Raw genomic sequence first — 23,685 nt, 5'->3', positions numbered from 1 at the left:
TTTCTTTCCCCTTTACTTATAATCCCTATCAAAAAATGTTCGCTGTTAGAATAGAGTACAAAGAACTTCTGAAAGAGTTGCCTTCAACTGCAATTAAATTGTATGCTGGCGATACAAAACTATCCATACCGGTTGCATGTTTATGCACCTGTCCTGATTGATTCAGGAAACTTGATTCAGTGGCCTGTCATTCAACAGTTATAGTTTGTTGATGTTGTTCATTGGTATTTTCCCGTTTGTATATATAAAAATTAGATCGTTAGTTTTCCTGTTGAAATTGTGTACCCTTATAATTGCGGGGTCCCTTATAGCTCGCTGTTTGATCTAGGTCATAGCCCTGTGATAAAGGCTGTACTGTGACCTGTATTTGTTATTATCAGGTTTGGAACATCCCTCCCTCAGACATGGGGTCATTTTACTGTTGTAGAAAAGAAAATAGAAATAACAAGGATTTAAATAGTCCCTCTATACAAATCTTTTGAAAAACTGTTGTAGAAAAGAAAATAGAATTACCAAGGATTTATATAGTGCTACTATACAAATCTTTTGAAAAACATTTTTTTACTTAAAAAGGGGAGAAAACATAATTGTTTAAACAACTTTTCTAAAAGAGGGGTCCTTATTTTGAATAATATTAAAGTGAATGTGTTAACATGGTTACAGTCCAGGAATTTTACAAAATTCTTGGACATGTTTTGTCCATTTAATACCAGGTAGATATTTAGTACTTTTGAAAAATATGAGCCTTTTTGTACTAAAAAGTGTTATTTACAAAAAGATATATTATAACTTATATTGACCCCTCATAAAAGGGATTTTTATAAAATTGAGGGGTTGTTCCCAACCTGATTATGACTAGGATGGAGAATTGTCTCATTGGCATACATACATACATGTATACCACATTTATTTATTTAATTATTTCTTGGTGAACAGGGAAAAAGTACTTCATGAATTAAAGAAATGTCAAAGTACAAGTGATGAATCAAGTTTTAATATTGTCAAAACCTGCTTTTTTATCTTTACAAAAAAAATTATAATCGCTCACCTTTACTTTTTAATCTTCGCCTCAAAATATTGCAAATTAGATATTTTTTCAAATCGCTCGCTCGCCCCAATTTGTAGAGTTCAAAAATCCGTAGAACAAGAAATTAAATTGGTGTGGCCTTAATTAAGGATGAATGAATATAAGGCACGTCTTAAGTGTTTGTGAATTGAAATTGGAAAATGGTTGTTTTAAAAGTTGTGAAACTCCTTAAAAATCATTTGCAGCATGCAATGATATCAATCGAAACTTGAGATATACATTTGTGAGAAGTTTACAGGCACCTTTGCCAGCTCTTTTTTTTTATGTTAAACGTTCGATAATACCAAATTTGGTTAAAAAAAAATTGAAAACAAGACGTTTAAAAATGTCTTGCGTCCGAAGCGCTTTTCTGGATTTACCTTCATCAGGAACGCTCAAAGCCAAACATTTGATATCCGATGATGTATATGTACCGAAACCGTTTAATAATCTTTATAATTCTTAAAATCTCATAATATCTTTATATTAAAATCTCCATCAGGCATACTTTACATATAAACTTGCCCAATGACATAAGTCAAATTCATTTTACAAAATAGGTGTATTTACGACTTTTTTTTTCAGACTGTTGCAATGAAGCTGCTATTCTTCACAAACAAATTTATATTATTTGATGGTGTTGAGAGTCACTTTTTTATATTATTGAATTTCTCCTTTTTGTGAGTTTTTCAAGACCCCCAACCTCAAGCTTATATAACCGCAATAAAATTTCATTATCAATGTTACCTGTATAAAAGTCTACTTTTGTGACTTGAATAAGTCATCCCTTTTGTTTTACTTTCAATGTTGTCATTCTGTTTCTTTTTGTCGAGCCTGCGACTTTTGTCGAGCCTACGACTTTCGTCGCAAAAGCGAGACATAGCAAACCATTCTGTCGTCAGCATCGTCCACAAATATTCACTATGCGATTAAAGTTCTTTAAATTTTGATAACTTTCTTAAATTATCCTGGATTTCTACCAAACGTGAACAGAAGCTTGTTTATGATCATAAGATAATTTTCAAGAAGTAAATTTGGTAAAAAAAATAAATCCTTTTTCGTATATTCCTTATAAATATACTTCGTTTTTTCTCTAGTTGACATTACATACACTTTGCGGTTAAAGTTTTCTTTTATTAGATTTCATAAACCATCCTGGTCATCCTGGATTTTAACCAAATATGGACAGAAGCTTCTTACAGCACTAGTCAAAAGATAGTAACTGGAGGAAAATTTTAATATTGTTTTTCCTATTTTTGTTGAGCCTACGACTAACAGCTAAAGTAGGCGAGATACAGGGTTCATCGAAACCCTTATAATTTTAAATCCGAACACATCGGTAACCTATCTCCAGCTAGGGGTTGAATTGAACACGTATTAAATAAGGTCCAATTATTGACTTGCAAGTGCACAACTCATCAACCATTTTAGTAAAATAGAACCAATTGACTGCTTAAAGTGAATTATAAAAAAATCATATTTAATTTAATTTAGTAGGTAATGCTCCTATAACGAAATGGTACATTTTAAGGCTGATCACTTCTTAGGAGTACTCGATCACTGATCTTCTAAAGCTAGAATTACCATAACTTTTGATCAGCTGACCATATTACAACATTGTTTCAACAGTTAGTAAATAGGTGTAAAAATTTATTTTAAAATAAGTAATAACTGGTAATAACTAAGCCGTTTCAGGAATTACTTGTATTTACTAAGTACATCGGTGATTACATGTAATTCCTAAATCTTAGTATTTACATGTAATTTCTAATTTCAACTATTTACTGTAACATATATAACCCTATCAAACACAAAATCAATGTTAGTAGATATAAAATCAAGATGAAAATCTTACTGTTCTTAAACAGCATGTTTGTGTTACAGGGACCCCTACCAATTAGATGGATGGCGCCTGAATCATTAAATGACCAAATGTTTACAAAGAAAACTGATGTCTGGTCATATGGTGTACTATTGTGGGAGATCGTTACACTTGGTAAGTATTATCTAATTTTGTCTAATGCTTAGTCCGTTTCTGTGTGTGTTACATTTTAATGTTGTGTCGTTGTTCTCCTTTTATGTTAAATGCGTTTCCCTCAGTTTTAGTTTGTTACCCCTATTTTGGTTTTTTGTCCATAGATTTACGAGTTTTGAACAGCGGTATACTTGTGTTGCCTTTATTTATCACTATAGTACAATGATCAATCAATATAAATTATGCGCCTCTATGTTCAGCAAACTGTCAAAAAGCAGTGCCAATCAACCATTCAATCAGTTAATGAATTAAATAAAATACGTCAAAATTGACAAATGAAACAGTTCAATCGTTATCTAAGCTTATAAAGTTGTTGAGCACAGAAAATGTAAAAGACATATGTAACCTTTGTGAATTTCGTGTCCATGTATTTAAACTTAGACATGTTATAAGTAACCAATACTTATTTTAGATCATTATTCTTCTCGGATGTATTCATTTATCAGTTATTTATGCATTAAGTATTTATTTATGATATATTATATTTGCATATATATTACATGTCTGTACTGATGAGCATTATTTGCTCAAAGTAATAAAAGAATTGAATTGAATCTTTCAACTAGCTACCTACAATTGAACCTTCAAACTAACCAAACAACCAATCGAAATAAATTACCTGTGAGAAACGTTTTATGATATCTAAAACTAAAAAATTATCTAAGAGAAAGTAGAAAGGCATTTGTTTGTTGCAATGCTAGAAAAGCTATTTAGGCAAAATAAATAAACGATCATATTCGAATGGCTCAAAACTCGGCTTTCGTGTACCAATGTCAACGGTAAACATTTATATCATTTCTAAATTTGTAAACTTTATTCGGTGTATTAAAATGATGATTCGGTGTGTATTTAGACTAGCCGGGCTTATATGAATAAAGGCAATAGAAGTTATCGATGTTCAATAGCCACGATCGATTATACAAAAACAGGAAATGGGACAACAGAAATACTGAACTATAACAAAAGGTTATGCAAAATCAAATAATAAAAAAACGCTTGAATGACAACAGTATGTGACAGGAATACAATACAAACAAATGCAAGGACACTCCGCGTCACACGAATTAATCAACGTCACAAAAAGCGACGTATTTTCTATAACGTTTATAATTTAATAGGTATTTGTTTTAAATGAAAGAGATTGGTTTTATATATGAGATATGCGATTATTAACCTTTATTGACCTTTTTTCCATAAATATTTTTTTTTAAATATACACACACTACCGTATCACAATAAAAGCATACTTAAATAGTATAACCGTGTTTTGAACATTTAAATTATTAAATTTTTTTTCTGCTCACGATTGTTTTAGACAATGATTTAAAGATATGATGCAAGCTCTATTTCCTGTTTAAATCTAATATTAACTTCATAAAACGCAATAGTGCAGCAGTATTGAATCCAATGAAAACCGACAGCAAATTATCAATAGGTTATTTACAATAAGGCATTGATTCGCCTCAGGTGTGGACACTGAAATTTAAAATTGAAATACCAATTATTATTACGTGTTTTTTGGCTTTGTTAATCTGCATGTTTTGCCAAACAATGTTCCTGTACAACATTTCGTTCTCTGTATTTATAACGTCTGCCAATCTAGGCACACCTGTAGAGACGTGTCTATTTGTAAATGTTTTGATTGTCAACAAGTAAGGTGAATATAAGTTTAAAAGCATGAGTGTAATATGAGGAAGGCACTACCTTAAATGCCAGCTTTATACTAAGACAATGTCCTATGTTTAGATTAGTTGATGGTTATTTAACGACCAGTGGCAAATATTTCATGCATGTTCAGAACAAATGTCCTAGGCTACATTAACGTATTGGTTATGTCTAAATTAAATTATAAGTTCAGATAAAAAATGTTTAGGGAACGAACATTGAACTTGAAAAGGCATGCGGGGTTATGGTTTTTTTCCTGAAAAAATATTCTGGTTCATAAATTGATGAATAAAAAATCTGTTCAAGCATCGGACAAATTTATTTTTTAATCCAGATCTTCACCAAAAATGATTTTATCTTTCAGATATATATATGCAAATTAAATTTAACTTTTATATATATCTCAAAACATATAAACTTCCCAAACCGCACATGTAAGCTTGTAGACAGTAGGTTTGTTTAGGTGATAATGAAGGTCGTATAATAGTTAGGCCGTTTCTGCCAATTTGTTATGATAAACATTAATATTAGTGTTAAATTTTGACTAAATAATTTTAGTCGAGGGGCTTCGGTAAAAAATATCGACTCAAATAAAAAACAATTGTATGTCTGATCATCTTCAATTTCATGTACTAATTCAGAGTCAGTTTTATGTCATTTTTTGCAAATATTTTTGTATTACATGCACATGATGTAGCTTACTTATCAAGTTTTTATATGACAGCAAAATAAAATTGAGAATGGAAATCGGAGATGCAATGTAAAAAAATTTGCTGAATCATGTCATAGTTGTTTTCAAGAAGACACATTTGGTTTCCAGACAATAACTTGAATATAAGTGAATGGATCTATATGAAATTTTACTAGAAGATTCAATACACAAAAGGAAGATTATAATTGATTTTGGGGTTGTGGTACAACATTATTGGGGGTTGGGTTTTAATCAAAGTTTTGAGTTTTTCTTCCAAAAATTACCTTATTTACATTGATTATTCTCATCTAGTATATATAGACTCAACAAATACTGATTTAACAGGAGATGCACTCAAAATAGGGTGTTTTAAATATTTTATCTGTAGTTTGTGCATTTTTCCTATGATTTGTACTTCGTGATAATCATAATAATGTTGATGTGAGTATCATGATAAAGAAAATATATTTAGTAACCGTAAGTATATATTCACAATTGACATGCTGTTTCAAGTCGTCTTCTTTTTCTGTTTCTTCAGAAGTATTTGTTTAACCTGTTCAGTCACTATAAAGTGTTACAATTCTTATTTAGACGCAACACATAAATAGTGACCAAAAAGGTACTGCTTTCACATGAGAGGAGCTAGAAAAAATTAAATGTACACATTTTCAATATTTTGTAGGACTTACTATCATATGAAATTAAGGAGATATGTACATATAGTTCGAGACTTCTGCTGAATAGAAATATGTGGGTCCACCTGATACCTGTTTTCAAATTAGTCCATATTGAAGTTTAAATGATCCAAAATTAAAATATGTTTGATTTCAACTGACATGAAAAATTTTGGTGTCATTTGTATGCTCATTATACATCTGCTGTCATATCAGGCTGTGCATGGCAAAGCATTTTATTGCCTTTAGGTTTGTACTTTTTTTTTGGTTTTGGTCATGAAAATGTAAGTCTGTTGTGAAGTTGCTAACATGAGAATACCCTTATTTTACCTAAATTGTCAGGTTTTTTTACCCAACTTTTTATGTAACAGACAAAAGTTTATTCTGTGCTTATTTTGTAGACTTTCCTTGTTTACAATAGAGTTACACCAATTTAATTTTGAGTCCATGTAGAGTCATTGAAAAATGAGTTTGAAATTACATCCAAACAATCCATGATCCTGTAATGAGGCCAGTATCCAAATTCCATAAATCATTACATGTATGGTTAATTTCAAATCCTTTAAACTGGGATATAAACAGAGATTTTGTTTTATTTCATGCTGTAACTATTATTTTTGGAAGAAAAGGATGTTCATGGTAACACATTTAATTTGCTCATTTTATTGGAACCCAATTGAACCTTTCCATAGATTCACCTGATAGTTACCTGTCCATTTAAACTTTTTGCAGTTCTATTGTCCCATTGAACAAACACAACAGGTATTGTTCTCTGTATAGTTACTAGCCACTCAGACCTTTAAAGTGCTTCTAAATGAAATCTATCACTCATTAATTAATCTACCAGAGTAAAAGGATGATAATAAGATAATTGCACATGGTGAAACAAAACTTGTAAGATTTTTGCCGGTATTTTTTGTTGAATAGGTGCAATTTGGTTACTGAGTACAATTTTGGTACTGTGATGTTATATCATAAGTGTGTATTGCTAAATAGGTTGAAATGTGAACCTGATAGTAATAAAGTGATAAAGTACTTGGAAGAGTGAAAATGTTTTGATCAGGGATAAAATAATGCATAAAATATGCAGGTGACTGCTGCAGCTTGAATTTTAAAGGATGTAGCCCACATTATTCCAAGTAACATGCCCTGTATATACCTATCATGGTTTATTTTCATGGGTTATCATAATAACTCCATCTTCCCATGAAATCCAATTTTGGACAATATTGTAGCATACAATATATACAGTAGTCAGTTCTAAATGTACTACTCTGACTCGAGTCTCCTTTATGATTAAACTTAGAGAGAGAAAACAAAACAGTTTCCATTTCCTGGGACTGTATAAGGTGTGACATAATCAATGAAAAGATGTCTTGATTGTAACTTTTGTTAAGTTTTGAATTAGTCTGTGGGCTACCATAGGATCCTGAGGGAGATTCTTTTCTTGGGAAAAAAATGATGATTATATAGGGAATAACTGAAGCATGACTGGGGCGCCCCGTCAGCCCCCCCCCCCCCCCCTTTTTATGAAAAATGCTAGATTCGCCATTGACTACATGAATAACCGTGATCACATTCAACTGTATAATTATCACTGTTCCTTGGTGTGGGGAATAATGATATGTGGCAGATGAACATAAGGAGTCATGATCAACCAGTGCAACGGAGTTTACCCCGCATGCCCGGCATGGCCAATTTGTAAAAAAGAAATGCAAAATGTACTGCTTGTAGAGTTTTTTTCTGTGTTCCCATGGCTGGACGGAACTGTTACGCTAAATATGTTATCGTTAACTATGTTTTTGTGATTTTTGAATGAAGTACCTGTGATTAAGACATTTGTTTTGACCTCACTGATAATGGAATGTTGAAGCAGACGAAACATGGCGTCAGATGTTGTTGTCATAACTACGGTAATTTCCGTGGTACAATAAAATTTAAATAAGCTACACAAGTAGCCAAAATATCTGAATTCTTGTTTTTGCAAACAAATAAAAATTCATGTCGTATTTAACATCGAAATTATTCCGATCTGTCCCGTTTTTTCAAGATCGCGTTAAAACGTTAAATTCGGCCGCCATTAAAAAAAATTATCGTACGAGATTTAACGAGAGTGACGAAACTTTTCAGATGGATCGTGTACAGAGAGTTATCGTTCTTTATTCCAAAACGATGCTTCTACCATAAGTGCCAGCTAAAGCTGGCATATAACGCATAATCTTAAAGTAAATCCATTTCATATCAATCAATGTATAAAAATACCACATTTCCTAAACAAAATTTGCTATCACATGCACACATATTTCGTAGAGCTTTTTAGAAAACTCAAATTGTACAGTTTTACGTGGACTATATTTTGGTTTAAAAATCTGTTACCTCTGAAAATTAGTATGTTAAGGAACTAGGTGCTTGAGTGTGAAATTGCATGTGTGACTTCCATCAACAGGTGTACATTTTTTGCAATTTTGATCAATTCATTAGGATTATCTCGGCTTTAATTGAAAAAAAAAATGAATCCATCAGCTCTGTATATAGATAATAGTGCTAAATGGTCCTTTACAGTAAATAAATCACGAGTATTTGCATTGATTAAAAAAAAACTTAAAGCAACCAGGGAAGAGGTTGTTGAGGCTCCCATTTGGATTACACGTGTTCGTCTGTAAAAGAAGTCCTTACCATATACATGTATATAATTAGGTTGTAGAGGTATTTTTTATATTTATTACCGCATATTTTGTTTTGTTATTAAATAGTTACCAAAGGTACCATACAAGTATGCTTATAATTTGATACGCCAGACGCGCATTTCGTCTACATTAGACTCATCAGTAATACTCACATCAAAAGTTATAAAGCCAAAACAAGTACGAAGTTGAAGAGCATTGAGGATCTTAAATTTTTTAAAAAAAAGTGCCAATCACGGATAAGGTAACATATGCCTGAGATAAAAAAAAATCCATATTATTTTCAATAATTTATACTTTTGCAAACAGTAAATTTATAATAATGACCATATTTTATAATAATAAACTTTATTTGTCATATAAGTAACATTATAGTTGTGACATAAACAAAAGTAACAAAAAGAAAAATCACAAAAATACTGAACTCAGAGGAAAATCAATTAGGAAAGTCCATAATCACATGGCAAAATCAAAAAAACAAAACGCATCAAAAACGAATGGACAAGAACTGTCATATTCCTGACTTGGTACAGGCATTTTCAAATGTAGAAAATGGTGGATTAAACCTGGTTCTATAGCGCTAACCCTCTCACTTTAATAACAGTCTAATCAAATTCCGTTATATTTACATGATGCGTTAAATAAACAGTCACAATTAATAAAATAGTCAAAATATGGGTACATCAGTCATCATCGTATAACAATTTTAAAAGGGGACAATTTAACCGAACACAAAAACATCTTCTATCTACGAACACATTAATTGATTTAATATAATTTGTCTGACGTCAGAAAATTTTATACGTCACATAAAGTTGTCGTTCAATGTGCATACAAACAGTTTTAAAATTTACATAGGCAATGTAAGCATACAGGGTTAAAAAATCAAAAGTATGTAAGAATAAATTCCAGAAATAGACCGATATTAAAACTAGTCTAAAGTTATAGGTAGAATTTATGAGAATCCAAAAATAGTTAATACCACTACGCGATTGAATGATTTTGACGTTTGTGGTTCAACGTATATAGTAATTCATAATAGAAATATATCGTAATGACATATAATAGACCAATATAATACTGACGGGATCTTTTAAATTACAGAGTCACGTAATAAGAAGAAAAGAAATACAAAAAGTCGCATATACAAAACAAACCACATAAAATTGAAAGCCAATACAAACACATTGACGAGATCAAACTGATATCACATAAAACCATTCAACAGTAAAAGTAATATTAATACTAGAACAAAGACAAATGAAAGAACAATAAAACATGTTGTTAAGATGATAAACAACATCAGAACGCAGAATCTATACATCAAGACCATCGTGTATTATTTGAGAAGTTGATACGGAATATTTATCAACAAGGTCTTGATACCTTCCGATGAACTTTTTTAGAACAACAGCAATAAAATAACTGAGTTGAACAAACACATATCTATATATATACAAGTAAAACTAACTAAGAGTCCCTGTCCTCAGCTCTAAAGACTGTTTTATAAAGGAACCTGTTTTTTTCACTTGGTTTAAATTAGAAGGATTTAGTAGGTCAACTAGTTTTTGAGTATCAAATAGATTTGGAAACATAGGATTATCTATTACCATGTCATTAAAAGGTTTTATACATAAACATTATTAATTTGACAGTGGAGGAGAAAGTGATTTTCATCTTCTAAGGTTTACAAGTTGGACATGTTCTATTGTCTCGAGGTATTTTTAGATATCTGCCCTTCTCAATGAGCAAGATATGGTCACTAATTCTAATTTTTGTAAATAAACGTCTAGTTTCAAAATTTTTATATTTTAGATAAAATTCTTGGTCTTGTTTGACTTTAATATTTTTGTAAAGAAAAAGTTTGTTATTTTCGTTCAAACTATTTATTTCATTTTCCAGTAGTTCTGAATAAAATTTTCTTGTAATATTCTTAATAGTCTTTAATTTGTTAACTTGTTCCATATTTTGAAAGGACATTACTTTTTGTATATCAATATTCATTTCTTGTGTTGAATCTTTTATAAAAGTGGACCAAGTATAAACTCCTTGTGAATCAAGGTGTTTACCTAATGTAAAACTTGTATGTTTTCAGTATTTAATCAAGCCCAATAAAGAATTGCTTGTGTTTTTATATATTTTTCTAATGGTTGTCTACCAAGTTCAGCTTTAACACCTAAATAAGCAGATGTTTTTTTAGTTCCTAGAATATATTTACAGAAATTAACATGAACCTTTTCGAAGGGAGTCTTATCAAAATATTGGAAATTATCTATATCTTTATTTTGGGATTTTAATCTGCCTTTTGCTCTATAATAAGATTGATATGTATCCATGTATGATATTTGTGATGATTTAAAAAAATCTTAAAGCAACCAGGGAAGTTATCTATATCTTTGTTTTGGGAATTTAATCTGCCTTTTGCTCTATAATAAGATCGATATGTATCAATGTATGATATTTGTAATGATTTGCCTTTTGCTCTATAATAAGATTGATATGTATCCATGTATGATATTTGTAATGATTTAAAAAAAATCTACATCAACCAGGGAAATTATCTATATCTTTGTTTTGGGATTTTTGGCCTTTTGCTCTATAATAGATAGATAGTGTATTCTCATAAAACTATGCAAGTACAAAGGTTACAGAGAAGTTGAAAAATAATATACATAAAAAACAAAATATGCATTATATAGAGAATAATACATGGCAAAATCCTTATCATATGTCGAATCATCCCGAGACATCAATTTCAGCCCAAGGGCCTTTACACCCGAGGGATGATATTGGTCGAGGGTGATACGGCATGTGATACGTATTTTGCCATGTATTATACGCTTTATCATATATTTCAACAGAAGAGTATTATATTATATGAACTATTTTTTTTATCCATAGCACTGGGTTACCTTCAGTTCTATTTTTGTCTTGTTTCAAAGGCCTTAAAAGAGGGGGGATATAAGGGGTCCTGATCCCGAAATCCCGAGCTTAAAAACACGAAATCCCGTAATCCCGAATTCAAATAAAGCAAATCCCGACGTCACGAAATCCGAAAAAAAAAAGAATTCCCGGATCCCAAAACGGTCAATCCCGAAATCCCGAGCTTAAAACACCCGATCCCCCTCTTAAAAGAACTGCTCAATTACTTATCCGGAGCACCATACAATTTGCGTGCTGTTGTTTATTATTGTATTTATTTGTGTGTTTTAATAGTTGCATTTAGTGTGCCAAAAATATGAAAACTTGACGTTCGTGACGTCACATACCAAACAATGACGTCATTAAAAAAAAATGACCTATTTTGAGGAAAATTTTCCTTTAGCAAAAAAAAATAAAACTAACATTATGTTAAAAAAAAAAAAAGTAGGGGTGTGATAAAGGGTAGGGGTGCGATAAAGGATAGGGGTGTGTTAAAGGGTATGCGATAAAGGGTGCGCATCAAAAAGTTGCGCGATATGGATAAAACAGCAGGCTGTTTGTCACATATGCAAAACTACTGTATTTACTACTAAACATATGATAAAAATGCATAAAATTCTAAAAAATCGGATGAGATAACATATTAAAGAATATATATAAAGACTTGTATAGTCAAGTCAATCTGTAATAAGATTGATATGTATCCATGTATGATATTTCAGCATTATATGTTAAAATTGGTTTTATAAGAGAATCAAAAAGATTACAGGGAAATTTCCCCAAAAGGCTGCATTTGTTTTTAATGAAAACAGAGCTTGCCTAGCTTTTTTTGATAAATCTGTTTAACTTGCAATTGGATTTCCATTATTTTTTATGAGAGTGCCCAGAAATTTATACTCAGTAACGTTATCATATTTTTCATTATTGAACCTTACAATGTATGGTTCCAGTTTTGTAGTTCTTTGTTCAATGCTCATTGTTTTTGTTATTTTAGTATTTAGACATCACTGCCATTTTTCACAGTAATTTGATAAGTTATTTTAGCTATTTGAAGACCTTCTTTACTTTCGAATAAAATTATAAGGTCATCGACAAACAGAAGACTTCCTATTTCAGAATTTAATATTCTCAAGGGTTTTGAACCTTTATGGTCAAAATTTCAACTATATTATTATTAATTAATTAATTGAAGAGTGTGGGACTAATACTGTCCCCTTGTTTTACTCCTCGGTCAATGGGAAAGAATCTAGAATGTTTATCCTTATATTTTAAAGATACTTCAGTATGAATAAACTGTTGTTTTATTAGTCCCCTTGTTTTACTCCTCGGTCAATGGGAAAGAATCTAGAATGTTTATCCTTATATTTTAAAGATACTTCAGTATGAATAAACTGTTGTTTTATTATTTCAAACATGTTTCCCTATATCCATTTTAGCTAATTTATAAAGCATTCCAATTCTCCAAAATGGAATCAAAAGCCTTTTTAAGATCTACAAAACAGACATAAAGTTTTCTTTTATTTTTATGAATATATTTATCAATCAAAGTTTTAAGGATAAATACACTGTCTGCAGTTCTATGACTAATTAACTCTAAATCCAAACTGGGCATTAGTTATTTTTTCCCCCATAGTTTTAATCATTCTTTGATTTACGATACTACTAAATAATTTGGATATACAGTTGATTAAAGAAATTCCTCTGTAATTGCTTGGATTACATTTGTCACCAGATGTATGTACTAAAGTTATGTATGCAGAATTCCATGAAGTTGGATAGTGTCCTGTTTTTAACATAAGATTAAATAATTTAGCATATGCTTTGGTAGTTACTGGACTACTAAATTTAAATTACCTCGTTCAACACACTATCTGGACCGCTTGCTTTTCCATTTTTAAAGTTTTTCAAAATACATTTAAATTCAGAGCAAATAATAGGCCTTTTTGTTTATATAGATTAGACCGTTGGTTTTCCCGTTTGAATGGTTTTACACTAGTAATTTTTGGGCCCTGTATAGCTTGTTGTTCGGTGTGAGCCAAGGCTCCGTGTTGAAGGCCGTACTTTAACCTATAATGGTTTACTTTTTAAATTGTTATTTGGATGGAGAGTTGTCTCATTGGCACTCACACCACATCTTCCTATATCTGTCTGTCTCAGGGTTAAAAGAAATAGTATCTTCAATATTTTCAGCTTCTGCTCAATTTTGGTTTGAAAATCTTTATTTATTTTTGAAAACTTTCCTTGATTTTGGAAATGTTTGATTGTGCTTTCACTGTCCTTTAACATTTCTTTTTAATCATCTATATTTTTGTTTTCTAGTGATTTTAGTAATTTCCTGTATTCCTGAGGATTTTTATTCATCGAATCTGAAAGTTTATCAAAGATTTTCGTTTGATATTCTATTATTTTCTGTTTTGTTAATATTCCCCGAAGTGCTGACCACTGGACTGGTGATACCCGCGGGGACGAAACGTTCACCAGCAGTGGCTTCGACCTAGTGGTGAAAATAATTATCAAAGGTACAAGGCTTATACTATGATACATTAGACGCGTGTTTCGTCTTCATAAGACTCACTAGTGACCCTCATATTAAAATAGTTAGAAAGAAAAAAACAAGTACGATGTTGAAGAGCATTGAAAACCCTAAATTACAAAAAGTTGTGTCAATTACGTCCAAAAAAATATATGCCTTGAATCAGAAAATCCTTAGTATTTCCAAACATTGGATCTTTTGAAATCATTCAATTTATAAAAATTAATATATATTTTATATTCATGTCAACACCGAAGTTGCAGAGGGACTAATAGTTTTTATTCGCCCGTACGTCTTTCTGTCCATCAGTCCTGTTCTTGTCACAACATAATATCATGAAACTCTGTAGATAATAAGGGCATACGATGTAGATGTGAATATCGACAGGATAGTACGATTCAATTTTTTTTTAAATTATGCCCCTTCGAACTTATTTGCCTCAAAATAGTACTGCAAATAAACTCATCATAGATACCAGGACTAAATTGAGTATGTACGCCAGACGCGCGTTTCGTCTGCAAAAGACTCATCAGTGACGCTCGAATCCAAAACAAGTTTTAAAGGCCAAAATAAAGTACGAAGTTGAAGAGCAATGAGGACCAAAATTCCCAAAGTTTTTGCCAAATACTGCTAAGGTAATCTATGCCTGAGGATGAAAAGCCTTAGTAATTCAAAAAGTTAAAAATTTTGTCATCAATAAATTTATAAATATACCCATATCAATGACAATTCATGTCAGCACAAAAAGTGTTGACTACTGGGCTAGTGATACCCTCGGGGAAATACATCTCCACCAGCAGTGGCATCGACTCAGTGGTTGTAAATAAACTCATCATAGATACCAGGACCAAATTTAGTATATACGCCAGACGCGCGTTTCGTCTACAAAAGACTCATCAGTGACGCTCGAATCCAAAAAAAGTTTGAAAGGCTAAATAAAGTACGAAGTTGGAGAGCATTGAGGACCAAAATTCCTAAAAGTTTTGCCAAATACCGCTAAGGTAATATATGCCTGAGGTAGAAAAGCCTTAGTAATTCAAAAAATTTAAAATTTTGTGAACAGTAAACTTATAAATATACCCATATCAATGACAATTCATGTCAGCACACAAAGTGCTGACTACTGCAACAATTTGTCATCGCAACTCATCAGAAACCGCACAACAGAATTTCGTGATACTTTGTAGATAATCAAAACATACTATGTTTACGTGCATATCGACTGGAAATTATGATTTCATTTTTTTCCCTAGGGGTTACGGCCCCTTTTAACATATTTGCCATAATAAACTCCTGCAACAGTTTGTCATCGCAACTCCTCAGAAACTGCACAACAGAATTTCATGACATTTTGTAGATAATCAGAACATACCGTACTATGTCGATGTTCATCAGATTGTATAGAATACAAATTTATCGTTATAATATACTGTGGTGACAAAATAGTATGAACAAGTTGCTTCATGTTATATTAAGATATCGCTATAGTATAAAATGTATATTTATGACATAACAATATCACATTATAGTTTAGACAAATCAGTATGAAAATGTAGCTCCATGATGATGTTATATCAAGATGTCTTCATAGCATGGAATATTATCTTAATAACAAAGTGAAATGACAGAATGTTATGAAAAGGTAGCTCGATGTTGTATCAAAGTGTCTTTATAGTATATTAATTTATATTAGTGATATAGCAAATTGACAGAGTATTGTATTCAAATGTATAGTTATAGTATAGAATATTTGCTTCATGATATATCTTTACTCGTAATGATATGGTTACTGTTATAATAAGGCAGCTGTGGCGTTCCATAGTTGTCACTTGTTTTGACGAACTGAACACAATAACCATTTATGTGAATGTATCTTACGATATTTAGCTATTCTGCAATTAATTCCGTCTTAATGCCTAGTTTAAATGTAATTTGTTACTAACACAGCTTCTACCATGAAAGTATTAAATTGACAGGAACTCCAACAAAAAATTAGCACATTTGCATCACTCTGATTTCTAAAAAAAAATAGATTACAAATCAGTTTGCCAAGTCAGTGATAATTCCTTTCTGGGGTATCTGCGATGCTGCCTTCGTCTGTTCTGTTAACTGAAGCTGGTCTTCTCACGTGATTCGGTCTCGAATGTCTTATCTACCTACCAATGTAAATAAACACGGAAACTCCCGTGGTTATTTGGGAATCGCCACCTGTAAAAAGACACATGTTTCAGTTCAATAAATTAAGCCAAAATCTCGAAATATGTGTAAAAACAAAAGGTCCATATTTCACAAGATCACATAAGAAAATTACCTGCATTAGGAAAGAGGGTATTACTAAGATTATTTTTTGGATTTGTTAAATATGTTAAAGTCCTAAAAACGAGTGACCTATAGAAATAATATTATTCCAATTCTTGAACCAATGCATACATACATCATTAACTTAGTCATCTGTGTACGATTTTATCTTTTTTTTCGCATAAATTTCGTATAATCGTCAATTTATATTTCAATCGGTCAGTGTTGTTGTGAAAATATGGCAGGTAATTAAAGTTCGTGTTTTGAAGCCGTAGCCGGAACGATTGTCCCCTGTTTGTCAACAATAAACAAAAAAAGCATGGATATTGAGCACGCGTTTAACATGTACAATCAGATAATAGTTTATTTTAAGGACATCCATGCGTATTGCGATCAACGGATTTTTACGAGATGGGTCACACGGAGGTCACTTTGCATACGGAAAATTTGTCGGGGAATTGCTTCCTGGAGGATGCAATTAAAATAAAGTAAACTTCTTCTAAATATGAACAATTTAAAGAATTTTCTTCAGAAAAAAGTATATGTACATAAATTTTATAATGAAAACTATCCATTGCGTTATAAAAAAAACCTATATGCATTATTTTTTTTTAATTTGAGGTTTCTTATGACTTTAAGATCAATCGACCTTGGAATTCGGGAAATATCCGGACTTATGTTCCTTGAGGTTGCTGTTTGCGGTACCTAATGTGCGTGACGTGTGAAGGATGGCAAATGATCGATAGATTTTAAGTTAAAAGGTTGTTAATTTTTAACGAATGTATGTATACAAGACTATTTACGGTTTTCTTAATCGTCTCAATACGGTGAAATGTTATTAACGTATTTTTATTATCAAATATGTATTGAAGATTAAAGAGGCTTTAAATTACATGCACGTGATGACCTCTACATAGGGTGTACAAGGTTACGAGACAGATGAATTGTTACACATAAGTAAATAAGTTAAAAAACAACTTTATTACTTTGTCCAAGATTGCATCTTACTGATTTTTTTTAGGAATAAATTATTTCATGTTGAATTGCATGAAATATTTGCCATTGTACTCCAGAAAACAATTAATTAAAATAATCATTAAATTTAGCAATAAACCTCAGTGGCTGGTTTACAACATTACCACCGTTTGTTTTTCTTTACACAATGAATTTATTGTTATTCACGCTAATATTGTAATAATGAGATGTGATATAAATGCACATGTGCTATATCATTATGCTCCCAGAAAAAAGCCCTCTCTTTTTTTATTTTTGAGCCTATGATATATATATATATTGTTACAACTATGTTTGTTTAGGCAACGGACGCCTTGGGAATAAAAATGCTCCTTATAAAATTGATTGTAACTAAACTGCGATGTTCTTCATTTATTTTGTGCAAACAGTTCTTTTTATTTATTTCTTTTAGCACAGAAAAACTCTTAAAAGCTGACACGTCTGGTTATTTCGTAATTACGAACTATCACGAGGTTCCAATTATATGATTGGATCCATCGGACATGTAAAGGTTATTAACAAATACTTGAAGACGAATGATGAACACTGTACAGGCGGTGTTGTCTCGATATCCCAATTGCATGAGTTACCTCCCGACGAGAGTAGAAAAAAATGTGCGTCCGCAAATTTGCAGAATTAACATTTTCGCGATGATATTCTCTTACTTTCTTACTTAGTCCTTGCTACTCCTTATGACACCATGAGCAAGGAAAAGTTTTCTCCGCTCCTTTTGGATGTTTGCTTTTTTTCACTGTGCCCCAGGTGTGTTATCTTTCCTTTTATTCATTTTCTACAGCTGTTTAAATGTTGTTTTAGGTCTTCCTCTTTTTCTTTTTCCTTCTGGTGTCCATCTAAGGGCTACCTTGGTCATTACTTCAGATGGTTTGCGTAGAACATGACCAATCTTTTGTATCAGTACATTCTCTTGTCCTTGGTGTTGGTTATCTCTTGTAGGTCTTTGTCGGAGATTTTGTTAGGCCAGAATATTATCATTATCCTTCTCAGACATGTTTTACGTAAGCTGGAAAGTCATCCTTCTGCTAGTTATAGTTGTATTCCTTCGGCCATCGCGTTTTTCGTCGTTTTTACCTTATTACTTAGTATACAATGTACTTGAAAATATTTTACCCCATCCACGCCATCTACATTCACAAAAACATATTAGCAGGAGTTTGCAAATTGTTCTTACATTCCAGCATCCAATTTTTAGTCGGCAGTCGACCTTCTCGTGAATAGAAACAAGTACTACTGGGTGACATCTGTGGCTGTACAACAAATATATATAATTAAAAAAAAGGAACGTGTTTGGCTTTATAGCTATCTTGATATGAGCGTCACTGATGAGTCTTATGTAGACAAAACGCACATCTGGCGTACGAAATTATAATCCTGGTTCCTTTGATAACTATGTACACCACTGGGTAACCCCGGTTGGTGTAGCTGCTGATGACGTTTCGTCCCCGATGGTATCCCCAGTCCAGTAGTCAGCACTTCGGTGTTGACATGAATATCAATCATGTGGTCATTTTTATAAATTTCCTGTTTACAAAACTTTGAATTATTCAAAAACCTGAGGATTATCTTATGCCAGGTATAGAATATCTTTGCCGTATTTTATACAACTGTTTGTATTTTGTATTCTCAAAGTTTTACTTGTTTGGCTTTATAACGATTTTGATAAGAGCGTCACTGATGAGTCTTATGTACACGAAACGCGCGTCTAACGTACAAAATTATAATCCTTGTACCTTTGATAACTATTTCTGTATTTAACTTAAAAATGGACTTCGTTTTCTGCCAGGAAACATAACATTCACTCTGTGGTTAATTTTAATAACTTTCTTAAATTCTAAGACAAGGCGCGTTTTTGGCGTATTGAATTTTAAACCTGATGTTTTTTGTTATCTATTAATCATGTTTTTCTTTGTCTAATATGTTCTCCTATTTATTTGTATTGTAGTCCTGTAATATTATGTTGTCATCTCAATGTTATATTTAACTATGCCATTAAAGTGCGAGGTTTGGCATGCCACAAAACCAGGTTCAACCCACCACTTTTATTCCCCTTTAAAAGTGTCCTGTACCAAGTCAAGAAAGATGGCCATTGTTATATTATTGTTCGTTTATGTGTGTGTTGCATTTTAACGTTGAGTCGTTTGTGTTTTCTCTTATTTTTGAGATATTGAGATAAGACGTGGCACGGTACTTGTCTATCACAAATTCATGTATTTGAATTTCATGTTATATTTGTTATTCTCGTGGTGTTTTGTCTGATGCTTGGTCCGTTTCTGTGTGTGTACCGTTTCGGTGTTATGTCGTTGTTCTCCTCTTATATTTAATGCGTTTCCCTCGGTTTTAGTTTGTTACCCCGATTTTGTTTTTTGTCTATGGATTTATGAGTTTTGAACAGCGGTATACTACTGTTGCCTTTATTAAACTGGATTTCTACCTAACTTGGACAGAAGCTTGTTTGTGATCAAAAGCTAGTATCTAGAAGGAAATTTTGTTATATTTTGAACCTGTTTATTCGTATTTTACTTAAAAATGGACGTAGTTTTTCTTCCAGTTAACACTACATTAAGTTTGCAGTTAAAGATTTAAAACCTTTATTAGATTCGTACACTATCCTAGATTTGAATAAAACTTTGACAGAAGCTTCTTACAATAAAAAGATAGAAAGAATTTTATTTGTGCAGTGAAAGAGGGTCTACTCTACATAAATACTGTAAAACTATTTACTCACGTAGTGGTATTAATCATATGTGGATTTTAAACTACTCTAAAGAACTTCGGGAAAATTTAGATCTCGATCTTTCTCTGAAAATAGTTTTATAAAAAAGAATTAGATTTTTCAACCATAAATACATGTACCACCATCCCAAATGTGAAATTTTAAAAATCGTCTAAAAGAAATAATCCACAATGCTATTCAACATAAAAATGGTAGCATAACTTGAGAAACCATATGGCATATTTGTTTAATAGTGAACAAAAAAGTAAAACATGCTACACAGAGGAACTCGTGACCAGTATGCTAGAGTTTTTTTTATTGACAACATATTTGTTAAATTTGGAGGTAGACTTTTTCAATAAATTGTCGACATTCCTATGGGAACCAACTGTGCGCCTCTCCTTTGCAGACCTCTTCTTACTTTCATATGAGTAGGAATTAGCACATAAAAGAAGCCAGATCATTTAATTTAACATACAGATAGTTTGAAGATGTTCTTTCAATAACCAATCAAAGCTTTTCTAATTGCGATCCGTTAATATATCCCCCAGAACTAGAAATTAAAGAAACAATAGAGACGGCTTTCTCTGCTTCCCGTTTAGACTTATATATCGCATTTATCATGCGATGTTATTACAGTATAAATATGACAAAAAGACGATTTTACAGGAATAGGTCCGGTAAGGGCCGGTTTTGGCCTCAAATTTCAGGTTCATCTTACGGAAGATTTTGGACACCTTTTAATCACTTAAGTGTCTATTTCAGTTGATTCAAATAGTTTATGTGTAAGATTTTAACTGATTTTCTCATTAAAAACGCTCCAATTTAAGCTTAAATATGAAAAATCTATCAAATATGCCAAAAAAAGTAATTTTTCAGATGGTTTTTGTAAAAAATGAAAGTGTCCGCATCCGTGTTCATCCTCAACCTTTATATATGTTATGTATTACCATCAAATACAACTTACAATTAATATTAAGAATGAACACAAATGAGGCCACTTTCATTTAAGACGGAAACCATCTAGAATTTAACAAAAATGCTAAAATTATGAAGATTTTTAAGTACAGCTCTTTATAAGAACCAAGCAGAGTGCCATACACATGACTTAATGATAGAAGTACCAGATAAATGTGCATTGTCTTGTCAAAAACAGCCCATATCTATGTAGCAGAATCATTCTACTTTCCAATAGATAACTGAAAGTTTAAATTTTAACAATCTTGTAAAACTGTTATATTTTGTGGCCAAAAATGGGTCTTACTGTACCTACTTCTTTGCAGTTATCAATTTCCGTATTCTAATAAGTTAATTGGAAGACATTGTTAATAGATATTCCTTATCAACTTCACAAATAACAAACAATGGTCTTGAAGTAGTCTTAGGAGATTATGGTACTGGCGTTGTTTGTCATCTTAATGACGTGTTATACACTACCATTAATTAACACACGTGTTTATGGTACATTTCTACCCTCGTACATATCAGTACTGTTAGGAAAGACTAAAACCGTATAATGTTATACTTTCTATGTTTTCAGTACTTTGTCTTTGTAAATTATTAACATTAAATGTTTGGTCTAATGTTTGGCAATATCAACTTTTTGCTTTGTGCTTTGTTTACATGCATATTTTTAAGTTTCTTCGTTACATATATGACGTGGTACTTATACAGTGAAGATCACTTCTAACCTTTCATCAAATCTGTCAAATTCTTCTTAGGAAAACTGTTATAGGACAGTATGTAGAACTGTCATCCTGACACATTTTAGATAGTTCTAGCTAAAACAGTTATAACCTAGAAATTATTTGGTTCTACGGCTAGAACAGTTCTACGGCTGGAACAGTTCTACGACTAGAATATTTCTACATGTATGACACATTATTCTGACAGTTCTAATTAGAGGTTAGAAGTGATATCCACTGAACATCCCGTCATTGTGTTATTGGCTATGGAAAATTTGAGTATTCTTGTCTTAATTTTTTGTTACATGTAATATGCTTTTTTTGTATGCCATTTTGTGCTTCTTTGCTACATATTTGTTTGTTTTTTAAGTGATTAAGATTATATAACTTTAATGTTGAGTGCTGCATATTTGACATTTTTACCTATGAATTCTTTTTGTAGTTATCGATGATCTCTTTACATTTTACACAGTCACATGTCTATACATAAAATGCCTTAATATCACAGGAATATTTAATAAGTTGTCTTTGGAGGCCTAAAATTATACTAGTTCTGATAAAGTTTTGATGCCGTAGACAATGCACGAAAGTTACATTTTTTTTAACCAGCAGAATAATCGACATTTTTATTCACAGGAGCCACGCCATATCCAGGAATGACAGTAAGGGAGGTAATTCAAGATGTAACCATTGGTAAATGGTTACAGAAACCCTTTCATTGCAAACAAGAACTGTGAGTAATAATCGTACATGTATTATATTATTTACAAAAGTACCAATGATGACACTCAATTGGTTCTAATAATCTGTTTTATTTAAAATAAAATATCATAGGGGACAGGACAATTTTTTTGGTCATCCCCCTTTTTTGTTTCCAAAAATCTGTTATTTAAAAAAAAACGCACATGGATTTCATGTTTTATTGTATCACGAAAAAAATTAATGTCAATCAAAATAATGATAAAAAAATATGATGCATTATAATATTCAAAGTGTGAAAACAAAACTGTACATTTCTTTATTTTTTAATAATTTTTTTTTTTGTCATTTTGGAAACGGTCAAGACACTCTTAAATGTAACAAGTTACTAGATAAAAAGTGCAATGTACTAAAATGTTACTGTTTGAAGTTTCTGCTTCAAAATTTGGTAACAAAACACATTCTACATGTAAATATGAACCAATGAAATAATGAAAAAAGATAAACGCATCCAAACGTTTTCATTAGAATGGCGAAGCTCCAAGTATAAACTCATAAACACTGTCACACAACAATGATAAAAGAAGTAAAAAATTAAAAAGTCAATTGTTCATGAACAATTGAAAGGTCTTTCCTTTTTTCGTTTATTAATTGCCTTCTTAGTTAAAAAAAATATATGGTTTCTAACGACTTTTATGTTCATAGCAAGTGGTTGCTAAGGACAAAAATATTACCACCAGTATTAAAAATGTCATATGTACTATTCATAGTATTTAAAGTTAAAAAAATAAGTGATTGTGACTTATACAATGTGTGTCGTTGCAAGGGACAAAAATGTCATTTCCGGTATTAAAAAATTCATATTTATATTATTCATAGCCTTCTAAGTTCAAAAACAAGTGTTTTATGTCATTGCTAGGGACTTGACCTCTGACCTTGACCTAACTTTGTAGATCTTATTATGATGAATTTTTTTGCAATACAAAGT

The 23,685-nt window shown here is 31.5% G+C and overlaps 1 protein-coding gene across 1 annotated transcript in view; it reads left to right on the top strand.

The window, feature by feature from the left end:
* LOC134721351 (fibroblast growth factor receptor 2-like) overlaps positions 1-23,685 on the top strand; it is a 250,008-nt gene that overhangs the window by 209,054 nt on the left and 17,269 nt on the right. Inside the window, exons 18-19 of the mRNA XM_063584292.1 lie at positions 2,951-3,062; positions 22,635-22,731. Coding sequence (XP_063440362.1) covers positions 2,951-3,062; positions 22,635-22,731 — 209 coding nt within the window. The remainder of the gene's footprint in view (positions 1-2,950; positions 3,063-22,634; positions 22,732-23,685) is intronic.

Source organism: Mytilus trossulus, chromosome 6, assembly GCF_036588685.1.
Source record: "Mytilus trossulus isolate FHL-02 chromosome 6, PNRI_Mtr1.1.1.hap1, whole genome shotgun sequence".
NCBI lineage: Eukaryota > Metazoa > Mollusca > Bivalvia > Mytilida > Mytilidae > Mytilus > Mytilus trossulus.
This window is presented reverse-complemented; position numbering and strand designations above follow the sequence as displayed.